The sequence below is a fragment of the Adiantum capillus-veneris genome, chromosome 16, assembly GCF_014529385.1.
Source record: "Adiantum capillus-veneris isolate H3 chromosome 16, ASM1452938v2, whole genome shotgun sequence".
NCBI classification, from domain to species: Eukaryota; Viridiplantae; Streptophyta; class Polypodiopsida; order Polypodiales; family Pteridaceae; genus Adiantum; species Adiantum capillus-veneris.
Genome location: NC_140946.1, coordinates 93,450,379 through 93,475,215, shown reverse-complemented (window position 1 = coordinate 93,475,215; position 24,837 = coordinate 93,450,379). Strand labels below are relative to the sequence as shown.

General features: G+C 41.7%; 1 protein-coding gene across 1 annotated transcript; it reads right to left on the bottom strand.

Annotated features, from left to right (window-relative positions):
* Positions 1-12,908: 12,908 nt before the first annotated feature.
* Positions 12,909-24,406, bottom strand: LOC147439469 (TCP-1/cpn60 chaperonin family protein). Its single transcript, XM_086485311.1, has 11 exons — positions 24,301-24,406; positions 24,152-24,208; positions 23,296-23,361; positions 23,101-23,212; positions 22,855-22,983; positions 21,804-21,875; positions 14,757-14,872; positions 14,605-14,681; positions 14,021-14,506; positions 13,577-13,892; positions 12,909-13,491 (listed from the first exon to the last, which is right to left on the bottom strand). Exons 1-11 carry the CDS (start codon positions 24,310-24,312, stop codon positions 13,345-13,347), a joined length of 1,590 nt encoding a protein of 529 aa, XP_086341437.1. The 5' UTR covers positions 24,313-24,406; the 3' UTR covers positions 12,909-13,344.
* Between the last annotated feature and the right edge of the window lie 431 nt (positions 24,407-24,837).

The following is a 24,837-nucleotide window of genomic DNA, read 5'->3' as shown; positions in this document are numbered from 1 at the left end:
AACCATGTGTAGCCGCCCTTGTGCGAATAAGTCCAAATCGGACCCTCCAATCCGCCCATGTGTGGCCGCCCTTGAGAAGACAAGTCCACTTTTGAATTCGGCCACCGGCCACCGGCCATTGACTACCGGCCAACCGACCGGTTTTTTCCCGACCACTTTCCGGCCGCCGTCCGGCCATAATATTCTGGCGAAAAGGAATATTCCCCTGATTCTTGTCCGTGAAAATTTTGGTTTCCGGTGAGTGATTTTTCTTCACGCACGATGGCTTCTCCTCATAATGGGGGCCTTACAAATGTGCGCTTTTACCACATAAAATTACAATAGTAAATCAGGCTCCATACTTAACAATGACATGAATGCGCTTCTAACTAATGAGGAGTTCTCTTTAGCGTGCTTCTAGGAGGCAGTTGATACCTTTTGTATTGCTTCTGGTTCTAGGGTCAATCATCACAAAACAGGTGTCAGATCATCCCAGTCCCTAGTTAGGCAAGGCTGTAAAATCATTCAGAATGGGGAAGCCTTTCGGTTGCTTGGTATACCTTTTGGCTTCAAAGTTACCCTCAAACAGAGGTGGGATTGGGTGATGGAGAGGTTCACCTCTAAAGTCAACCGTTAGAAAGGTATTCAATCCTCCATTTCCGAAAGGGTTCTAGTCATTAATCACTTCCTGGTGACTTATTTTCTATTTTTCTTATGATGTTGGCCCCTTCATGATGCCCACTTAAAGGTCACGAGCAAACATTGCCATGATTTTCTATGGTCAGGTGATCCCTTCAAACACCGTCTTGCTAAAGTTAAATGGGAAGTGTGTTGTTTACTCGTGGAGAACGGGGGGTTAGGAGTGCGCAACCTAAAAAGTTGGGCAGATAAGATGGCAGTCAAGCTTATTATCAGAGCTTTGATGGACATCGAGCAGGAGTGAGCCATCTTGCTCTTTAGAAACCTATCTGACATACCATAAAGGTTGGAAAACTCTAAGCTGAATCACTATTTTGTTGGACCAGTGCAAGTCTCAGCCAAAGGTCCTGACCTCTTCAAATCTCTATGGGGGGCTTGGAATAGATTCCGAGTAAGCCTTACAGTATTTTAGAGCTCCACAATACTGTAAACCTTACAGTATTGTGGAGCTCCAATGAATATATCCCTCTCAGGCATTACAATTCAATCTAGTGGCCCCTCTCCCCTATTCCCCCCATCCTCCCTCGTGATTAGAGGACTGATTTGAGATGCCACGATAAGGGCATCTTCGTGTGGGCTGACCTGTGGTCCTCCCCTTTTCACCGTTATGGAAATCTAATGAGGAACTTCTGTTGGAATTTTGTCTGCAACTGTGGGAACTTACCCTTCTCCATTCCAGAATGGAGCTTTTTCCTTAGGTAGACCAATGGAAGTTGTCTCTTCGGGGTTCATTAGATATCTTTGTTTTTGGATGGAAGGGAGGTTTCAAGCTGATTCATCCCCAAGCCCCGCCTCAATGACATTAGTCCTCCTCTTCATATCACCCTGAACAAATGATGGGGAATGAGTTTGGATCGATGGTAGTGAAACTTTAAGTTAAAAAAATCTGGGATCATTTCAACTGAAAAAATTTGTTCTACTCTGGTTAATTCTCCACAAGGCAATTTGGACAAGTGAAAGGAGTATGAAACTCTGACTCTCTAATGGTGTGTGTGGTAGATGTGGCCGCCAGGTAGAAAATTTGTGCCACTTATTTCTCTCCTGTCCTGAATCTGGCTGGGTCCTCTCCCCCGTGTTTGCAGTCATCAGTGTCTTTTGGAAGCAGCTACTGTTAGGGGATTCAGTAGGCATTCTCAGTAGCTTTTGGAACATGACTAGAGCTAAATTCTTGTGGATTGTGTGGAAATTGAGGAATTGCATGTTTTTCGAGAGAGCTTACCAGGCTCCCAACCTGAGAGTACTGTTTGGTAATTTTAATTTGCAAGTTTTCAAGATGAAGATCAATCAAATTAATCTCTATTACTTGCACAATCCGATTGTGTGTGATGCCAAGGACTACCAGCTTCTACTGTCGGACGAAGAGAGAGATGAAGATTCTAATCGTGGTAAGCTCCCTGGCGTCTAGCAAATTTTGTCATCCAACCGTGAAGCTATTTAGGAAGCGTATCAAGCCCTCAGTTCAGCAGGGAATTTCATGGAAAAGATCCAACGATTGGTGGACTCCCTTCCTGTATGAAGGGCTGCTTTTGCTGGCATTCTGAGTTGGTACATTTTGGAATATTTTTTTGTAAATTGGATAACCAGTGTGATGTTGTGGACATACTATGCCCCACTGGGATGATGATGATGTATAGTTGTTTTGTCTCTTTTCTTCTAATATAAATATCCCTCGCCTTAATGGAAAAAAAAACTTTGGTGGAATAAGCTTCAAAAGCAAAAAGAGGAGAAGTGAGGAAAAAAACAAAAAAAAAGCCTCAAAGAGCGAGTGACGCCCGGTGCTATGGCTTAAAAAAGAAAGCTTTTTTTCCCTTGTTAAAGTGACGAGGTGAAGTGAAAAAGAAGAAGGGCAGCGGGTTTTCGAAAAAGAGCAGGAGAGCTTTCTCTTTTGGCTTGGAGGAAGAGAAGAAAATTGGGAAGGGAAAGAAGAAAAGAGGGTTTCGTGTGCTCGACAATCGAAGCCAACGTGCAAGGTGAATCATCATGAAGGAGCTTGAAAGGGCGAGCACTTTGCAGAAGAAGAAGAAGCTATTATTTCCAAGAAGAAAGGTTGTTGTCGAAGTGAAGCCAATGGTGGATTTTCTATCGAGGGTGTGCCGACGGAATCGAGTCTCAAGGGACGTGTGCGCCCCTCCGAACAAATTGGTGATGGCTATGGTGCAGCCTAGAGCAGACCATATGGGTCTTGTACATGGGTTTTGTCGTTGAAGGAGAAGCTATCATTGCCCTTTTTCTGGTGTCGTCTTTTTTCCTTCCCCCCTTTCTTCTTTGCTCGTCGCCAGCATGTGTGGTCCCGGTGTGTGTAAACATGTGCGTCCCCAAGCCCCCTGTGTGTGAGAGAGAGAAACAAAGAGAGGTGTTGAGTTGTGGAAGTGCGAAAGGCAAGCAAGATCAGAGTGATCATTGTCTAGCAACTGTGCAGGTCGTTGTGAATTGGGTGAAGTGCAGGCGAGGCCCTGCTAGTGAAGACTGTTTTTTTGAAGGTGTTTTCGAGAGTACAGGGGTGTTGTGAATTCCTTGAGCTATATAGAGACAGTTGTTTGTGTGTCAGGTGTGTTCCCCATTCCCCCTCTCCAATGTATATGGTAACAGATTACTCTATATGTTTGATTGTCCCATCGAGGACATGTGAAGAATCAAGAAAATGCAGGGATCATACTCTTTCTTTTTGCCAAACTCACAATGGTGAGTGTATGTATTAAATTATTCCAAAAGAAATGTACAAAACAACCCCAAGCTTGTGACGAGTCAATGAGGGACCTCGCGATACACAGATACGCTACTAGGCGGCCCAACTAGAGGCGAACCACTACCCATGTTCACATTAGTATATTTTGGTCAGAGCAATGCTAATTTCCCTATTCCACGCATCGAAATCCTTCCCTTTGTCAATTGAAACGATTACTTCTCTGCTTTCTTGTACAATCTCTATAAAGCTAGTCGTTGAGAGTACATTCTCAAATAGTCAACTATTCCTAGCCTTCCAAACTTTCTTAAAGTAATAGAATCTAACAATTTGGGTAGATAAGCAATACTTGGAGTTTCATCACCTTCTCTCCTAAGAAAAGGTTGTTCTTGAAGAAACCTATCTTCCAGGTCTTTTGAATCCATTTCCTGATCTTCCTTGCAAGGACACAAATCATCGGGCACTCCTTGACCAAGTGCGAGAGGTATTCACTAGCCATTTTGCACCTTGAGCATCTATCTGAACCAACTCTTCTTGCTAGTATCTTCACGCCCATCATCAAAGCCCCCCGTAGAACCTTCCACAAGAAGATCTTCATCGAGAGTGGCCATTGTGGACCCCATATATTATTTGCTAGCGACACCCATCTTGAGTCCATCCATTGCATTTCACATTGCTTGTTGAGGAGGAGAACCAATCAGACAAGCTCATTAGATTGTGGTAGGCCTCCTTGGTTTGCAATTAATAGAAATGTATGTTCTTGGGCCAGCGCCAGGCTTTTCACTCTAACTTGGACACATAAATAGGCATTAGTAGTTGTTAAGCCCTTCTACCACCCTATTAATCAATATTCTTTCACGGTTGGGGTGAAACTCGGCAGCTTTGGTTTGTTCCTTTCCAACTCCTGTTATTGCTATTGAAAAAATGGGTCAGCCACCTAAGCCCTTTGTTATTGATCTTTCTGGAAACTTCTCTCCAAAATGGGTTCAATACTATGCTTCCTACTTTCAAGAGCCAAGGAAACCGGTGGGTTATAGAGTTTCGTTATCTCTCCCTACTCCACAGCCTTCGTTGCTCTAGAACACTTTTGTACTAGCTCGCATGTTGTGCCACCTAGTCTAAGACTGGTCCATCAAGAGATTGTCTTGACTGTTGTGAATGGCATTCTTTTCACACTTGTTGATGCACTATATGTACCTCGGATCAAAAAGAACCTTTTTTCTATATCTGCTAAGGATGTCACTGACGTGATCACGATCGTGTGATTACGTTAATAACACCAGTAATTACATAAGAAAAATACGTGATCACGTTAATTGTTAACGTGATCCTGATGATGACCTGCAAAAACCAATAGAGCTGGTTCGCCTGTCGGGTTTCACCATTTTTCCTCCCGCCCGCCAGTCTTTTTTATTTTTTCGGCGGGCCTATCGGGTAAAGGACGTTGCCCGACGGGCCTGTCGGGAAAATAAAAAAGCCTAGCGGATGTAAGTATATAAATTAAAACCTCTTCTAGCCTTGGCACTTTGACTAGGCAAATCCCTAGAAGTGTATCTGAGCGTCGGTACAGTCATCTCCTCGTGAATTGACCAAAGGTTATAGAGTCACATGTCCCTTTTTTGGGTTGAACGTGATTCTTAATTCGGTAACCACTTCTAAAAATATTTAAATCCTTCATCGAACATAAAGGTATGATGACAAAACAATTGAGAATTTAGAGTCATGCTCATTGCGACGAAGCCATTGGTCCATAAAAGGGTTGAAGTTGGTTTTAGAAGATAAGCATATGCAAATGATGAGTCAATAGTCAAGGGTCGCATGCCCTGTACTAGTGTATTGGGTATATAAAGATCATTGAGGTCTTCAATTCTGTGATTGTATTGAAGATTTCACTTGGGGAAACTTTGCAACATGTCTAAATATTTTTTCACTAGAGGTCGGTATGAAGTAAGCCAAGAGGGCATATATGGTTCATACAACTAAGTCTAGAGGGCAGGAAATCTCTTGTTTGAACACCCAAAAAAATCTAGTATGCCTACCTTATTTCTCTTCTATTTATGGAGAGATATAATTATTTCAAGATCCAGTTGTGAATAAGATTCCAACTTGAGAGGATATGTTGTTTAACTCATAGCAGTGATATGTGCCAATAGGAGTAGTATTTTTAGGGGTATGACCCAGATAATACAAAATCACTCTATGAAAGTTGATGGTCATTGATTGACCTCTTCACAATGTCTGTCAATGAGATCAATCTTAATTTTTCAATATTGTCCTTTGATCCCGAGGCTATGGCAAATATTTGTACAATCTCCATATTGGCATATTCCTAATGGCTTCAAAAAAATTAAAAGGTATTCCTAATTCAAAGATTCCCTCAACAACAACAAAAATAATGTGCTAATCTATAGCATGCAGTAACAGACGCAATGACGAAGCTCGTAGATTTATAACAGTATCGACCAGACGTGAGAAGGACGGATACAACATTCAGAGAGAGAGAGAGAGAGAGAGAGAGAGAGAGAGAGAGAGAGAGAGAGAGAGGAACACTTTAAAGAGAAGAAAACGCTAAAGGAAAAATGAAGGAGAAGACAAACACAAATATACCAATGTGAAGTCGACCACCTCTTTATACGGACACAAAAGGTCTTTTGAATTTCCACCTTTGTATGCCTTTTGACTTTCCACCTTCATGTGTCTTTTCATTTCCTAAACTTACCCTTCTCCTACTCACATAAGATGTTTCGAAAGAATTTTTATTTTTCCGAGATTGGGGAGACCTAATTACATGAGGACAAGTTTTAAGAATGAAAATGGAGTCATCCGCAAAGAGCTTCTCTAGGAGTTGGTCATTGTCAAGCAAGGCCAACCCTTGTATCTTCTCTCTCGCAGCATTGGCTCCAAGCATGGTAACCAGAGGATGGAAGCCGATGGCGAAGAGCAATGTGGCTAGTAGGAAGCCCTGCTTGATTGATCTCTTGAACTTGAATGCGCCCACAATTTTATTAGCTTCCAGCACCAATGGTGTGAATCAACCAGTACAGTGACGGCCCAAAGCCCAATAATTTCATAACCTCTTCTATGCACGACCATGTGATACGGTCATAGGCCTTGTCCACGTCTAGTTGCAGCAAGATACACTCTTGCTTGGTGGCGGTTGCATACTCTATGCCAACCATTGCTGCCAGAATGTTATCATATGTCAGGATACAATTCCTACGAATGTCTCAAAGAAGGTCTATGAAGGTGGTTGTGTAGGTACAAGGCCCTAGGGCATGGCCCTGCCACGTGTCAAGCATGCAGTTCAGGGGTCTCTAGGCCAAGGGCTATATAGAGAGAGGTTGGGAGAAGAGTTTCATGTGTGGCTACCCGTGTTCTTTCACTAGTATCAAAGGTTAGTGTATGTAGTATCTCATTTGCTATGTTTCCCTTTCCACATAGCAACTTTTCCATGCGATGGATTTGAGATTGGACCATAGGCATTAACTGTCTTTTGGTGAATCCTTTTAAGATGATTACATGATTACTAAGGTAGCAATCATTCTTTTGGCACATGTTTTCTATCACAAGGGTGCTCAACATGCTCTAGGAACTCACGGTTTAGCCCAAGTATGGAGTAGGTTTATCAGGGTCCCTCTCAGTCCTGTCATTAAGTGTTTCACATTTCTTCCACACAAAAGTACTTTTCATATTTGATAGATGTTACATTTACTAACAAAACATCACTACTTGAGACATATTCCACTTGTAGAGTTCTCAGGGACTATGAAACTAGCACCAATTCTTTAATTATGTGTTGCAAAAAAGTCCCTAGGTGTTGGTCAATTCTGTTTGAAAGACCGTTTTAAAGAAAGAGTATCAGGAACAATTTAAGTGGCCAAAAATTGTCGACTCACTAAGGCTTGTTAAAGTAGCAAGTTATGATTATTCTGTACCAACCTTAATGGATGGTTAATTTACTAGGCTTGTTGATTGCAGACATACATACCTATATGGCATATAGTAAAGGCTATTCCACCTTTCAAAAAACGTTTCCATGTTTTTACCTAGATGTGAGTTTTATTCACGTTCTACAAAGATATCAGTCATTGATCAATAACATTTATGTCGAGGGTTATAGTAACCACTTAACAACCGCATTCAAACCACACTACATTGATCTTTTTATGGATGTCTTGATCTACTAAATCTTGTTACTATCATATTCATATCTTTTCATTTCACAATTTCAATCAAGCAAACCATGCCCATGACCATCCCCACAAGACAATACATCCACATAGCATGCAGTTCACAAATCACACACTTAGTTTACATTGAACACTTATATTTCAATCTTTCAATCTAGCCATCTCATTCCATCCAAATCTCTTGATGCGCTTGCAATAGTATCTAGTCATCTCATCTAGACAGACATCAATTTCATTCAATTAGGCATGACATCGAGATTTCATCGATCTCTAACAGATTGATGCACTAAGTTCAAATCACATTCATTCTTCATTCACTTAGCCATCGCATATAGATCTCTCCGATCTCTAACACATGTCTAGATGCACTAAGTTCGAAACATTCATCAAACAAAATATTGTAGACATTTCATCTTTCTCTACATGTCACTAACAACACACATGAAAGAGCACATGTTTTCAATACAATCAAGGAAATTTCCAATTTCATAAATTCATTCCACAAACTACTGTCAACCCATCAGTACCCTAAAATCTCAAAGAGAAATTAGTGACTTTATTGAATCTAGGCAATTTCTGACAAAGAAGTGGAGTGGCTCGCCTCTTGTGCACTCCTCACCGCACCAGATTCAACCTTACTGCTTGTCGTACAAAAAGGGGGTTTTGGGAATATTCTGTGGGAATTCTTTTAGTTATCCAATTTCCCTAGCTTGAGTTTTGAACTAAATGTTGATACCTACTGCCACATTTCGTCCTTCTTCCTCAAGGAGGGTGCCAACATAACCTTTTGGACCACTGGGGTGGTCGTTTTTTGCTAGGCGGTGAGCAAGAAACGGTATCGCAGGGTCTCCTTACTATTTCTATTCTAGGCTTGCAAAGGTTTCCCTAAATTCTCTAGATTTTTCGTTTCTCTTTAAGCTCCTTATCCTTCCCTAATGGTTCCATCACCTTTTGTGTTGCAATCGTTGTTATAGTAGGTGTTGAAAGCTCGTCTTTTTCCTCCAGGGGTGTCACTATGTATGAATTGTGTATATCAAGTGTGTTCAATGACTATTTTTTAAACTCCTTATTTGTGAACTTTTTACAATTAAAATACACCCTTTTCCTATTAAATCTGCAAAAAAAATTCCAATTATATTTTACAGTACCCCTCTGTGATGTGAAAAAAAAATAAAATTTAATAACCCTTCTTTTGCACTCACCTGATAGTCAAACAATTATTAAGTGACCGCCGAGCTTTTTTCCCATCAATAGCACCTATTTTCATGACCCAGCTAGTAGCTAGTAGGACAAGACATTGCAGAGTGTGCGAATTTGTTGCACTTAAAGCTTGCACCAAAAAAAGTGTCATAGTTCAATGGGATGACCTTCAGACTAGCCCCATATTCACTACAAGGTCCTTGGACTGGGGCTTTCTGAGATCTCACCATATACTTATTTGTTGCAGAGCATGTTGCTCTTCCAAATGAACAAAAAGGGGGTTACCAAGAGATGTTGCCAAGTCTTTCAAGTTGTGCCTCAACCATAGCAGGATGTTGACCAACTTCGCCCACACCGAGCAGATGTCTTTGAAAGCACCAGTGGATTCAAAAGAAGGATACCAAGCGAGCACACACATTGGTGTTCAGTTGAAGAATAGTGGGCTTTTGGCGAAGATTTTAGTCATCGTTGTCTTGTCGTTAAAGTACACTGAGAAGAAGCCTATAGCAAGGTATTGGGTAATCACATTTGCTCCACTCTAATTGAGGACATTATAGTCATATAGCCAATTTATCAGTTCGGACTTGGCAGGCACCCTATCCATAAACCCGAAAACTAGTGTGGGAGTTGTTTCTTGATTAGAGTAGGAGGGACAACCATGGTAATTTCATCTTCAATATCCACTCTTTACGGGAGCTTTTTTTTGAGATCTTAAAAGGCTTTGTCACCCTTGGTAGCTTTGAGGGAGCTGACATGTGCCTTTGCCTCCTCCAAAGTCCTTTGTTCAGAGACAATGTGTTAAGGATATCAACAATTTCCTTCACAATCTGTACCTTGCACCCTCTCAGTTCATCCTTACTCAACCCGGCAATGCCCTTTTGGTTGCACCCATTTACGATCAACCTACTGTGTTTGGTTCGAAGCCTTTCTCTACCTAGTTGGGTGAAGAGTTCTTCGCCAACTCCACGGTCTCCAATATTGGCTTTGTGTAAGAGGGCTTGGGTGCGTTCTCCATTCTTAAACTAGCCACCATGAGAACCGGTAGGACTACGCCCTAAGCCAAAAGGGTATAGAGAATCCAACAATAATAATCGTTGCCTATCGAGGATTTTCAAAAAAGAACTAAGAAACTGGAGTGATAATAAGTACAACGCCAACAAGCTAAGCAAGATATTAAGCGCAAAATATGTAAAGACATAATAATAAGCGCAATAGTGTTCACGATATTAAGGGTGATAATTGACATCTAAGGTCCTGCGTCGAAGGTAGTGCAAGCTCACGCAACAAGAGCTGACGATAGGAAAGCATCGGATGTGAAGCTCCCTTGCTAACCCACCTCAACTCCCTTTCGGCGAGCTACAGACATAACCAGCTCACGAAGCAACTACCTATCGCTCGCACAAGATTAGCTAAACTAAACTTAACGCTAGTCCTGTAAAAAACTAGCCACTTTTGTTGCTTTTTTAGACTTTTGTAAAAAAATTATCAACACGATGTTAGTTATCTAGATAGAAAATGGTTTCAGGAAATTATGACCCACACAATATGAGTTGATAAAAAATAGTACAGAGCTAAATGAAGGTCTAAAGGTGTCTTTCCATTGCCATCTTCTACAACTAATTTGTGCGGATGGACAAAAATTTTCTATTTTCTTTTGAAAGTAAATCTAATCATTGTTAAGAAGGCCCAAACTTCTTTGAAAAATCCCTCAATAGGTATGTCATAGATGTACCAAGCTTTTTCAACCCATATACAAAGACTGCCGACATTTTTTACTTCTCCAAGTTAAGTGTTGAAGTGCAGCTTTACGTAAAATTAACTAATTTTAAAAAAGTACTTTTTTTATTTTTGAGCTTTCCATATAAATTGTGTATTTAGAAACCTTTTTCATATCTTAAACCCATAATTAAGAAGTTTCATGAAATTTTGATGTCATATACAAAAGTTATGTTTCATTTGCTAGAATCCTTATGTGAGACATTTTTGTGGCTTCAGCCACTTTTGTGGATCATTACAAGTCTAGTGTTAAGGAAACATTGACAAACTCAAAAAAAAAAAAAACAGAAAGCATCAACAGACTATAAAAATTAAACTGCAATTCAAACTTGAGTGGTATCCAATTGTCCCCAAGCTAGAGGATAAACATTATGTCAAGCTACATAAAACCAATGTAAATACTTAAAACATTTCGCCTTGCAATGAAACGTCACATAGTGAAAATGCTAATTATACAATGCACTTCATGCAAAAGCATGGTAGAGAGGTGGCATTGTGTGTCTCCAAAAATTATAAGGAACAAAAGCGGTGTCATGTCCCGTAGCTTTATGTGGACCAAGCAAAGGCATAGGCATGGGGAATTGGATGAAAATAATAGACGTTGTAGTGTTGTCGAGCTTGAATCGTGGTTGTATTTCAATCGCTCCCGCTATGATCTCTGTGTTCACCACTGTCATGCTTCTAGCAAAGCTTTCTTACTTCTCACTATTTGTGAGTTCCCATCTCTTGCCCTCTATAAGCATGAGAACTATCTTCAAATCTCTCTCTCTCTCTCTCTCTCTCTCTCTCTACGCCTGCTACTAGGCAGCTTTGCCTATGTAGGGATCACCACATCAAAACTTGCCAATCACTCCTACGTCAGAGCAACCAATGCTAGCTCTGTGAAGACCTTCAAAACAAGGGACAAGTAGTCTTAAGGTTTCAATCCACAATCACCCTTCCGCTCTGATGACTTTGATTAAAAACACAACGATCACAAAAAGCACTAGTTAGTCGTGACCCCGATTAAATCAACAATCTCGATAATACATTTTTAAAAGATTGCTCTCCCTGTTTTGTTAGGAGCATCCTACATGGGAGGATATCTGACTTCAATTATTAAGTCTAAATTGAAGCAATTTGTTATACTTCAAATAATCAGTACACCAGGATGCAAATGTGTCAACATCTGGTACTTCATGACATAAAGAACTAGGTCTTCTTTCGCACTTCCGTCCCCGCACCTCCATCTCGAAGGCCATAGATTCACGCGCGCTCTTTTGGGTGCCCAAGAAGAGAGAATGTGCTCACAAACCAAATAAGCCTAGGGTGATGATTCGTCCACATGGCTCATTGTATGGGCCTTAGGCCTAAATGGTGTTTGTTCTCAAATTTAGAATTCAAGGAGTTGTTCCCTATGAGTGGCTAGGTTGGCCTCCTCACCACAATGTTTCCCAATGCCGGCCACTCTTTGCAGGTGCTCTGTGTTTGTGGAGCAGCGTAGTAGACATGTCGTCACTCCTTTTTGCAAAACTTGAGGCAATTTATCTGCCTATGTGCATGACATACAATGTGATTGTCCACAATATAAAGGTTGAAACCATAGGAAGTTGCAAAAAACAATATTATTTAGTGCTCATGCTTATAGCTTGAAAATAGGAACAAAGGTATATGTGCAAGCAAGCTTTTAGATTATTATGAAGAATTTTGAACACTGAAGAAAATTCTTGAAAATGAGCAAGTGCAGTTTTCCCCAATAGAGGAAAATCATATTCTTGTTGTGAAAGGACCACAAGCATGCGATGTCTCGAAAATGAAAATAAACTTAAAAAATACTTCTAGAAGTAAGAACACATGATAGACTACCATGTGTTCCAGAAAAACAGAACCCCTTTAAGCAAAATATCGTTTGTTAAACCTATCTAGCCCTGAAATATATTGGCTAAAATCGTATTTTTGACCCCCAATATAAGTTTAGCCTTTCTACTTCCTTTCCTTCTTTCTCAATCATTCAGTCCCTTGCTCGGCGAAAGCTAGCTTCCTGAAGAGTCGCAGTAAGTTGCAAATATCATATCCATGCACATCACAAAAAGCATAGAAAAGACCTGCCTCAAATCTAGTATCATAACTACTTATCAAGGCAGACAGGAAAACAATTTTCAAAAGTGAAACCTTTCATGAACCTTCACATTGAAAACTCTTAAGAACCTTCACATGGCACACTGAAGAAAAATTACAAAATTCAGGGTCTTGTACAACACAGTTCTTCATTTTTTGTAATTTAGTTGTTGTGGGTAAAGACCCATGCAACTATCAATAGGACACTAGATGAACCAATGCAATGGACCCTGAGAAGCACGCAACCATCAAGGTCACAAGTGTGCTCACTCAAGGCTTTAGAAAACAGTGAAACTCTGGAGCCTGAAATTACTAACGTGAATCAAAATAGAACAGATCCAGTTCGCTTCCATAAGCCTCTCTGGCTTAATCGAAGCGACATACATGCTTCTATGTAAATGCTTAGCGAGACAAACACATCTGTGATTAGTGATTCCCTCAATGAAGACAAAAGAAGGCTGTGATACATTTCATGACATATGACCGGACTATGCCATAGAAAATTTCGCAGTATCGAAACCAAGTAAGCCTCCTCTCAGAATGGTAATACAATCCAACCCATCGGTAAACTTTCTATTACTGACAAGGCCCCTGTTGAGGTCAACAAATGTCCTTCACAATGTCTTCTCTCACATAATTGAAAGCAAAGGAGTATACTTCGTCAAAACCTGACAAAATTGAGGAGACGAAAAGGTTCCTTCATACACCTCTTTTCAGTCTCTACATTCTTTCCTCCCGCTGCCTAGGAGCACATTTGATGATATCATCCACTCTCAAAATCATCTCTGCAGCTTCGGTGGCTGAAAGCAAGATAGCTTGCTTTACTTTGAAAGATTCAAATATACCCAGTTTCTCTACATCGCCGACCTGCACAAATGTTGAGACCTCGTTAACTAAATCATGTGTACTATTGACACATTGCAGATAAACAGAATCACATCAATAGACATACAGCGCCCAAGATAACATCGATCCCAGCCGTACTGTCTTCTTTGACATGCTCTGCTCGTAATTGAGCGACAAGCTCCGCACTATCGAGTCCAGCATTGTCAGCAATAATGGTGGGGATGGCCCTGAGAGCAGCTGCAAATGAGTCAATGGCAAGGGACTTCTTTCCTGGCGTCTTCCTGGCCAGCTCCTCAACATGGCCAGCCATGAGTATCTCGGGCCAGCCACCACCTAAAACAACACGGCTGTCGCTTACAGTTTGCTGAAGAACACACAATGCATCATGCAATGATCTCTCTGCCTCGTCGAGAACATGTGAACTGCAAACCAAGGGATATAATTAGGAGTTGACGATATTTCACAAGACTTGTAAGGTATGAACAAAGATTTCACGAGGAAGTCAAGCTCCCATAAAACTAAGATGTATCAAGGAATAACAGCACCTCACCTGGCTCCTCTTAACACAATTGTGCAAGCCTGGCCTAGCTCAACTCCAGAAAAATGTATAAGTTTATCTTCACCAATCATGATCTCCTCAATAAGCTTGCAGTGGCCCAGTTTAACACTCTCTGGACTGTCGAAAGTGGAAGTGATTTCACCTCCCGTGACCAAAGCTAGGCGCTCTATGCCATCAAAGTCGGCATGCTCAATGGCCAATATTCCTGCATCTGCAAAGAGCTCCTCTGGAAAGTTATAAATCAACTGCCTATTCACAAAGCAGTTGATCCCATGGGCAATAATCTTTTGAACCTTTTGCCTCATCTTTTCCTTCTCTGCTGCTTCAATTTCCCCTATCTTGGCCATAGAATCCACCCTTACACGGGCACCATAAATTTTCACCTTGTCAGTGTCCATTGCTGTGTTTGCAACTAGAATTTTGGCATTCTCTATACGTTTTGGCTGACCAATACCGATCTTCTTGTCCAAAATGAACCTAGTCAGCAAACAATTCTCGGTCACAAACTTCATATAGATGCCAATAATCTCAGCATTCACTTAGCTGACCAAAAGACTTCAAATGATTAGTCTCACCCTTCATCCAAAAAGGAATCTTTGAGAGAGCCCCCTGCCTTCTTTATTATTTGGATAGCTTCTAGGTTACCGCTGCCCTGCAGTACTTAAGTAACTGTTTAAGTTCCTTGAGTCGGCTCTTCTTACAATTTCACACTCAGTTTGGAAGTTACCTTGAGCCGAAGAACGGCATCCACTGCAAGATTGCCGAAGTGCACCTTGTCTTGTGACAAGATTTTTGAGCTCAATGTGGTCATTGCAATGTTAAGCAAGTCTGTCCGAAACTTTTCTGCAAGATACATATTCGAAGTTACATGAACAACAGATACTTCACACATGCGAACAAATAAAAATTTTGAAGTTAGGAGAGCAAATGATCATAGAAGAATTGTAGGACTGCCCATGGTCAGAGCATTCAACAAAGATGAGGAGGAGGATGGTAGCCAATACTCTGGAAAAGAAGTTTGTTAAGCTCAACATCTCATTCAAACTATTGTATCCTTGGATATTTTAAAATTGCAACCAGTGTAAGTTGTAGCAGCCCGAAAGCATAACTGTGAGGATTTTGAAGAGATGGATCGCGTGAACATTAGACAAAAAATCATCTCAGATCTGCTAGTGGCCTAAACCTTTCCTCTGCCTTCACAAGGGTTTCCTTACCTGATTCACAGTCTTGCTTTTTGCAAACACAAATTTATGTGAGATTGCATAACTACATTGACCTCCTTGGGCAAAATTACTTCAAGGCCATTCATTTCACCTTCCTTGTCTAGTGTTTCGCTTACTTCCCCTGATCATGTCACGATATCCTGCTACTGGTTTGAGTTCTCTTGAATGAGATTACGTCTGGATGTATGTACTAGTTTGTCCTCGTAGGCCACATTGACCTTTTAGAGACATTAACACATGCAAGAGAGCCACATTGACCTTTTAGAGACATTAACACATGCAAGAGAGAGAGAGAGAGAGAGAGAGAGAGAGGGGTTGGGGGGGGGGGGGAGGGGGGCGAAGAAAGACCTTAATGAGCGTGAGAAAGACAGAGGGAGGAGAGCAGTGGATGCCCTCTCAATTCCGTCACCTCCCCTCTGTTTGAACCTGCCCAGAATAGGTTACTGCTGCTCGTTCCTCAACAGCACCCCCGCTTTCCTTCTCAGTGCTTTGTCCACCGTCCCCCTGCACTGTTTATTTCTTTCCGGAGTTTTTTCTCCTCCTTGTGCAAAATCTTTTGATTGCTTTCTTTCTTGCTGCCTGTTTCTGTTTGCAACTTTTTCTTTTGAGCGCTTTGCATGGCGTTTTTTATTGTTATTGCCTACCAGGGTGGTCTCGTACGGTCACGTACGTTTTGTCCACGTACGTAGACGTACGGTACTCATCGAACTAGAAAATTTAATGTCGTACGACATGGTTACATACGTTCAAAAATAAAAACACGCAATTCTTAACCCTAGAGTTATGGAGGAATGCTTCATGGAGGAATGGAGAGCTTGAGGGAGGAATGGAGAGGCTAGAGCTTGGGAGGAATGGAAAGTTTGAGAGCTATGGAGGAATGCTTCATGGAGAGCTATGAGGGAGGAATGGAGAGCTTGAGAGCTATGGAGGAATGCTTCATGGAGGAATGGAGAGCTTGAGAGCTTGAGAATGACTCATGAGCTTGAGCCTTGAGTTGGAACATAATGGAGAAGAAGAGAAAGAAGGCATCCTTATATAGATTTAGAGTGTACACACTTGCCCTTGAGGCTTGAACACAAGAGAGAGTTAGATAAGAGAGAGAGAGAGAGAGAGAGAGAGAGAGAGGAGCCTAGGCCCTAATGGAATCCAAGGTAAAGGACCAAAGCAATGAGAGCGAGGGAGAGGGAGAGAGAGGAGCTAATGGAATCCAAAGCAATGCTCAAGGCATGTGGGAGGTGAGGGGGGGGATCCTATGCCAAAAAGTCACGTAAATTCCTTGCAGTCAAAAGCGCAGTCAACGTTTTTTAAGCCGGTCAATCGGACTAAAAACTGGCCGGACAGAACGGACGGGACGACACCGAACGAGACAGGACGGGACGAGCCGTACGACAGACGAGAACAACCTTGTTGCCTACGCATGTGGGGTGTAAGTTTGCATGCCTGCATGTGCGGTGGGTGTGTGTGTGTGTGTGTGTGTGTGTGTGTGTGTGTGTGTGTGTTTGGCTGCCTGTTTTCTATCTTTCCCTGTTCTTAAGATGACGGTTCTAGAGTATGGCGCAGAGGTACGGTGGAGTTATTGGTAGGTGTCTGATGGGTGGTAGTTTCCAGCCTCGCCTTCACCTTGTCCTGGCCGATGCTGTCACGTGACACATCCAACCCTATGTGTCCGTGGACAAGCTACAGCATGACCAGGGTTCAGTTCAGTCAAGTCAGTCTAGAATAGGAAGTGATATGGCACTTTTGTGAGTCTGTTCGCAAATCGTGCATGTCCAGACACTTAGAGTAGATGCATCTCCTCTGGTTGCAAACAGCATGATCATCAGATTTCCATCGGAACCCATCAAGAGCATTTTTACAGTGCATAGACCTATTTTCCCTATTTTTGACATTTTTCACTTAATATTTTTAAGTGACTTTTGTTGGAAACTAGGTAGGGCAATTTTGCTAAGTTTGTATATATAGAAACCTAGCGCTAGCACTTTCTGGCAGAAGAGGCCACAGGAGCACTTGCTCAACAGGCACCTTCTCAGCACGACCCCACAAGATAGCAAGCCTAGCGTTTTCTACATCAGCATTGACCTAGCGTTTTACAATTCCATCACGACAGATTCAGGCCTAGACTCAGCGTTTTCAGTTTTCAGCAGTCAGACATCGCAAAAGAAGTCCCGAACATCACAGATCTCACCTTCCCGCAGCAGATCCTCGCCGCACCGTCAGATCCAACGAAGTTTGCAGTTTCAGCCCAGAAAACGTAGATTTCAGCATCGGTATTTTCAGCGTGTCGTCGTCGCATCGTCGTCATCGACATCATCATCGACGTAGAGTCAGAATTCAGCAGATAAAGATTTGCAGATTTCAGTCCTTAGCATTTTCAGATTTCAACCGTCTCGTCGTCGTCCTCATCGTCTTCAACATCATCGACAAGTCCAAGCATTGTAGAGATTTGCGCAATCAATAGTAGACCGCTCTCGCCATAGAGTGGGACCTTCCGAGGAGGGTTTGACAACATTCTGGTGTCGTATTCTTCTCTCTCTCTATCTCTCAGTCTCAACACCTTCATTCACAGTGTTCACCACTTTGTTTGTGTCCATTGCACTCTCACTAAACGAACGGAAGGCTCTCTTTCGTAAGTAAAAGGAACCCTTGAGCACAGTTCGGAGCACTCATCTTGAGCATAGTTCAACACTCACTTCCGCTGCACCTTACAGATGCTATGTTTTTACAGGATGGTCTCCATAGCCCTGTTGATTGCTGTTGGGGATGGTAAGAGGCATCTCATGTCTCTACTCGCAATATCTTCTGTACAAGTTGTGCTCTTCATGGTGGATTCAGCTTTTATGCTGCCCCAATGGTTTGGCAACTGCTTAGTCAAAGAAGCTCCACATGTCAATGTCCACTACACAGACTTATGTGGTTCCTCTACAAATCGTCTCTTGGCTTTCCATCTCAAGCCCACCAACAAATTAGGGTTTCTATAGCATGTGTCAAAATTATGTTTGGGTGCTTTTCGCGGACAACAGGTAGCAAGATGGAGGAAGATGGAGTTACAAGCATGGGAGAAAAGAAACCTACAAGAAGAGCCACTTGTTTGAAATTTTGATTGAGATTGTTTGGGAATTTTTTGAACTAAATCAAGTCTTGTTTGAACCTAACCTTGTTTCGGTGCTGATTGAATTTGTTTGATTCATGTTGCAATGATGCTTGACGACGCACGTTGTGGTATCGAGATCGTTTGATTGTACTTGGAAGCCTCTAAATGATGCAAACTTTCAATCTGGGGAGCGTTTGGTTGAATCTAGATGTTTTATGTTACATGTTTGCACGTGTGAACTCTGTGTCATCTCTAAAGCATTTTGTGAAGCATATGAATTTGGTGCATCAAGATTGCCAAATTTGATGAGATTGCCAAAGTATGTGATCTTAGTGCATCGAGACACTCATTCAAAGATCGGCGCGGTCATGGCTAGCATTGCTATGCCGGAATATCAAAAGCTCCGATGCGAATGAGATAACTCCATGAAAATCTGATTGTGGAACTGTTTAGTGTAATGTATGCTAGAGAATGTGCTCTCTAGTACTGATGGGCACTGGCATGTATGCATAGAAGCAGTGTGCTAAAGAATCGGATTGAGTTTTGCATGTCTAATTGCGATCGATTACTCTTCTTTTAAGAGGGGGGTATGTCACAAGTTGGTAATGTGGTAAGTTGCAACCTCTAGGAGGTTAGGGCCATTAAAAGCCAACCTTGGACAAACCGATCGAAACTCAATAGAAGTGCTCACATGTCATCTTGTATGGACACACCCGTAAAACGCAAAGATACTTGCTGACATGGCATCATGTACGTACCATCTCCAAAAACGCGAAGGCTACTAACATGGCACTATACGAACATTCAGAATCGTGGAATTAATTTCGGACACCAGATTTTGAGCAGAAAGCTTTTGGGAGTTGCAACTTCTTATGTTAGTTGCAGCAGAATTGATTGAAGGTGATAGCTCTAAAGGAGTGCTCAGTACGTACACAAGATTCCTTTTACTTTAGTGAAAGATATGTAATAGAGAGAGAGAGAGAGAGACCTCTTACCCCTGCATTTTAAAACGCTTGGCATTTCAACCCCAGGTGTCGTCCTCCATCGCATTGCTCTTGGTGTCCATTGGCTTGCATGGTGCCAATGTTTTAAAACGTTGCGAACAACAGTGCGGAGGACACCTTTAGACACTAGTGCGGCGTTTTGAAACGCCGCTCGGCGCTGTTGCTTGACATGACCGACGACGGCATCGCTCAATTTCTCCGACAGCATTATGCAATGCCCACAACCAAGCAACCACTACTCAACGTTTTGAAACGTTGTCAACGACAGTACTTGGTCGACAACCACGTCTTTTTTGTCCAATGCGTTTTAAAACGCACCCATTAACGGCATCCCCCTCTCTTGAGAATTCCACCACAACCTCACTCCTTCGTTTCAAACGTCATAGGCAGCTTTGCTTTGGGACATAATAGCCCTAGAGAGGGGTATTGGAGGAGGTTCGTTTTGAAAATCTGAGCAATGTGGATTGGCTTTGGAAAGGCGACTTGTAGGAGCCTCGAAGGATTTATTGGAATAGCTTGGAAATTTTGCTACCTCTTTGCAGTGCGAGGACGAAAAATTCTCTCCAAATCTGGTACCTCCAACATGGGCCCCCCTTACTCGAGCGCCAACAACATCGATCAACACCAACCATCAGCTATGGAAAGCGGATCAACCACCGCCTCGTTAGCGGCCTATGCTCAACCACAGTTCTCAAGGGAACTGAAAAATTGTTTGGCTTGAGATAAGAAGCCAAAAGCAAATAGACGAGTTCGCTAGAGAACAGAGACAAAGGTAAGGACGACAATATCAGTGCCTCGATACCCACGAGGTCCGACAACCGATGTTATAAATGTGACATGACGCTTTGCTTGGCTCGGGAGTTTGAAGCCAAAGACAAAAGCAAGAACTCACAAAGAGACAAAGACAAAGGCAAGCTGAACAGAGATAACGGTGATAAAGATTTGACAAAGGAGATCAGCATGATACACGTGGTGGCAGCCACAGTGGCCACGACGTCATATTTCTAGTGACGAGGTAGTTGTCGCCACTAGCTTCAACCAAAGAGAGGCTTGTGAGTGGCAAAGAGGGCAAGAAGTGCTCCATGTAATTAATTTGGACCCTTGTGTTGGAGTTCAAGTTATCAGTGTTTGAATCTGTGGGTCGGAGCTCAAGACACGAGCATCACGCAAGGAACTGATAAGACGTATCTAAAACACTATGAATGTGCACGCCAATTTATTGTTGTTGGCGGGATTATGAACAGAATGTGTTCCAAAGTTCAATAGGATTCTTGGACGTAGTGTGGTCTACAATTCAATTTTCTACAAGGCAAACGATGCTCAAGATGGCATTTTTTTAAGGTACAAAATTGAGGGTAGCAAATCTGAGGTGCATCCAGTGGAAGGTACCTGTACTGGGGTGTCCATGGCAGCTTCTTCATCGACTTGGGTCTCACTATTTATGTCCACTATGAGTTGCAGAGAGGGTGTTAAAGTTTTGGCATCTCAAGTGAATTGCCCAAAGTGATCCCATTATTTATTTTGGATTTTAGGTATTTATTTTACTTATTTGACAAAGTCTGGGTAGGGCAATTGACTAGGTGGGTATATATGAGACTCCTTGCCTCCATTGTACATTGTATCAGTTATTCATTGCCAAGGTTGATTGGTTCACGAGACTCGTTCTCTCTCTCTCGTGCTTTCTTCCCTTGGTCTCTACACTTCCGCATCCTCGACTTTGATAGGGCCCCCCTTGCTATTGAGAGAGAGGTATTTGCTTTAGATTGCTCAAATGCTCATGCAATGGATCTAGATGTTGAGATGCTGATGAGATCTTGGGATAGATGCTAGAATCTACGAAGCGAAGGGCTGAAAATGGAAAACTTATGCTATTTGACTTGGATCTCTTTCTCTCTATTGCAAGATCTTGGCGAGAGACTATTGCCTCTCTCTCTCTCTCTCTCTCTCTCTCTCTCTCTCTCTCTCTCTCTCTCTCTCTCTCTCTCTCTCTCTCTCAACTTGGAACAACAGCATATCTATACTCCTCTTATATCCCTTTCCCGATTATAAATAGTGCTTTTATGCTTTAAAAACACCAAACCATATGACATTTGAATACAACTTTCACGCTACAATCTACATAACAACATCAAGTGCACACGCGCCTCTTATAACTCCATTCCCTAAAATGGAAAGTGCTTTATGCTTTAAAAACACCCGAACCATATGACATTCGAGTGCAACTTTCACACTACAATCTACATAGCAACATCTTGTGCACATTACTGCCAAGCAAGAAAAGATTGTTTTCTCTTTTGAGCTTAGTTTCAATGTTCAAGAAGCACCTATAGCTGCAAGTTCACTAACATGTATGAGGGCATAAAGGGAATCATCAAATAGTCCCTTCAAACTTTCCGTTTAAGGTCTTTATAAAGTCGAGAAAATTTATCTAAAATACTGAGGGCACCAATTTTTACCTGGGTCGTCTCTGTTATCACGAACCCGTTTCTCAAGGACTCCTCTCGCACACTCAGCTGCCATTCTATATCCTGGATTAAATAAAAATAGTAAATCATAACATTTTTGAAATTAAGAATTTCAAACCTCACAAAATTTGCTCTATACTCATCGAGACTTTATCACAGATTGAAAAGCTTTTCATGAGACAAGAAAGTGGCAAAAAACAAGAATATGCACCATATCAAATCAAAGTAAGATAAAATCATCAAATTCTTGTAGCTAATCCAAAATCCTTAGAAATGACAAGCATGGCCATTTCCATCTATCTGAGATATACACAAATTGTTAAAGCATGTGCATACCCAAGTTTAGCTGGATACAGTAACTCCAATAACACTAGCAATTTTCACAATACACTCAAACGCAAAACCTTCATAATTCACTCAAGACCACTCAAGACTATAACAAAATTGGGTAAGCTTACATACACTTGACCTTAGCCATATACTCATAAAACCATCATGAACTAACCAACAGTTATATACAGACATAGCGCACAAACTACACGTAAACTACTTGAGACTTCTTTAATAATTAATAGTTTCATAGATAGAAATACCAAAATATCAGGAAGTTACAAGTTTTCTCATGCACATGAGCATATTAAGTCCAACTAAACAATATCGTGCACTTAAAAGGCATTTTTCAATATCTTCACTGTTTGAAAAGTTAAAAACTTGCAAAGTGAAAGTAATATTGCTTCATCATACACATTATTGAATTCAAGCAAGATGGCCCAACATGTTTAAATTGCTTGGCACAATACACCTACCCCTTCCAAGAATCTACAGCAAAACTGAACAAGGAATAATTTCATCGAATTCAAGCAAGATGGCCCTACATGTTTAAATTGCTTGGCACAATACACCTACCCCTTCCAAGAATCTACAGCAAAACTGAACAAGGAATAATTTGCTTGTCACAGCAAAAGAGAAACACTCAGCACTCCAGAACGCTGTCAACACCTTAAATCGAATGCTATGTCATATAAAACAGAGGAAGCAATACCGTCTATAATTGTCATGGGATGGATGTTCTTTGCCACAAGTTTCTCTGCTTCTCGCAAGAGTTCCCCAGCTAATACAACAACAGAAGTCGTTCCATCTCCCACTTCATCGTCCTGAACTTTTGAAATGTCTGGAGCAAATAAAGCCCTAAGGCCTAATGAACACTCTCCAAAAGAGTCTCTATGCTCTTACCGAGCACACAAATAATGTGGATCATAGTTTGAGAGCATGTGAAGAAAGAACTCACCAACTAGCACCCTGGCAGCAGGATTGTCTATGTGAAGAGCTTTCAAAATAGTCGCTCCGTCATTCGTAACAGTTACACTTTGGCCTCTCCCTGTAGATTGCAAAATTTTGTCCTGCTCGAGAAAAAGAAACTTCATGAAACAACGAGTGCTTCAGTCATTGCATTGTGACAATTTAATGTGAACTCGAGACTCACCATTCCTTTTGGACCTAAAGTGGTCTTTACAAGATCAGCAATCGCAATGGCACCAATAAAAGATGCCTACACCAAAGAGAACCATTAACAGTGATACACTTAAAAACCTAAAAAACAACAGCCATCTATTCGTGGTCACTCAGCAACGATTCGATCAAACCACAGGCAAAACCTTGACAGCATAGCCCAAGATTTTTCAGGCATCTCCCAAAGCCCACCTAAAATCACGAGATGGTCTTTACCTTCCAATTTCTGAACACGATTGCAAACTTTCAATCTTGACAAACACAAAGTAAGAACTTTTCAAGAATGACCAACTGCATGTGAAGACACAATCCTGCAAGCCTCCAATAGAAACCGGCTCTTGCCTTTATCAAGAATACTAAAATGTAGGGAACGAAATTCATATTCTCTCATAACAATGAAGTTGGGGAAGACAAAAAAATTGCTTTCGAAAAAATAGAGACCGGAGACAGAAGAATACCAACAATCATGGAAGCAAGAAAGATGAGAATACCAGATGCAATAACTACAAAAGCTCATCGGGATGATTGCTAAAACAGTGTTCTTCAGAAAAATCATACTGCTATCATAACGAATGCAGGTTCCAATGGCATTGTTTCTTAGACATGCAATCTACTGTAATACATCAAGATGATGTCCATTTTCCTCAGTGCAATGAGTGAGAAATAAAATTTTCAGTATGCGTGCACTACTCATAAGCACACAACACGTGTTGCTTTTTTCTTATGTTTAAGTTGACATACCACTCAACGATCAAAGCCAGCACCCACCGATCTAAATGGGTGCTGCATAAACCAAATGCTACAGCTACAAAACGAAAATGGGCGCGCACCATCCTAGCACGCTCTCCTTTCTCCTCCGTAGCCTCATCTTTGAGCAGATTCTCACCCTAAGGAAAAGAGGAAAAAGAACGAGTTAGATTAGCAGCAAAAATACTCCGTTTTCTCTATTCGAGAAGCACAGAGAAGAGAGGGGGCCAACCCCGACTGCCATCTTCGCGAAGCTTGTAGTAGGAAGTCGCGCGATCGCAGCAAGAGAGAAGTAGAGCGGGAAGAACCAAACCTAACAAAATGGACGACCGTGAAATATTGGAATTTAGTGACAGGTGCTTGGATCGAACCCCATACGAGAATTTGATAACCTTACAAAGGCTTACATAATCCATCTCTCTAATACGACACTAGATACGATCTTTTGTTCTTTGTTCCAATCGCACACATTCTGTGAAAGTCAAAGCACACGTCCGTGGTCGTTTGGCCACACTCGAAGCCATGACACAGGGTCACGGCGGTTGAGCGCTCAACCAACCAAGCTAGCTCCTTTGGACACCATAGCTACGATCTTATGGGAATGGGGGACCATAGAGTTGCCTATTGTACAAGATGAACACAAAAGTGAGTTGCCTATTGTACAAGATGAACACATGGCGAGGGGTCCTGGACATACGGGTATGGCTTGCCTATATAGGGAGTTTGACCTCCTACAGAATCCATCTCTCTAACAGGACCTTAGCTATGA

Coding starts and splice junctions, on each gene's coding strand:
- LOC147439469 (XM_086485311.1), bottom strand. Junction 21,876..22,854: donor TCCCATGACAATTATAGACG/GTATTGCTTCCT, acceptor TATTTAATCCAG/GATATAGAATGGCAGCTGAG. Junction 14,873..21,803: donor TGATAACAGAGACGACCCAG/GTAAAAATTGGT, acceptor TGTATCTTGCAG/AAAAGTTTCGGACAGACTTG.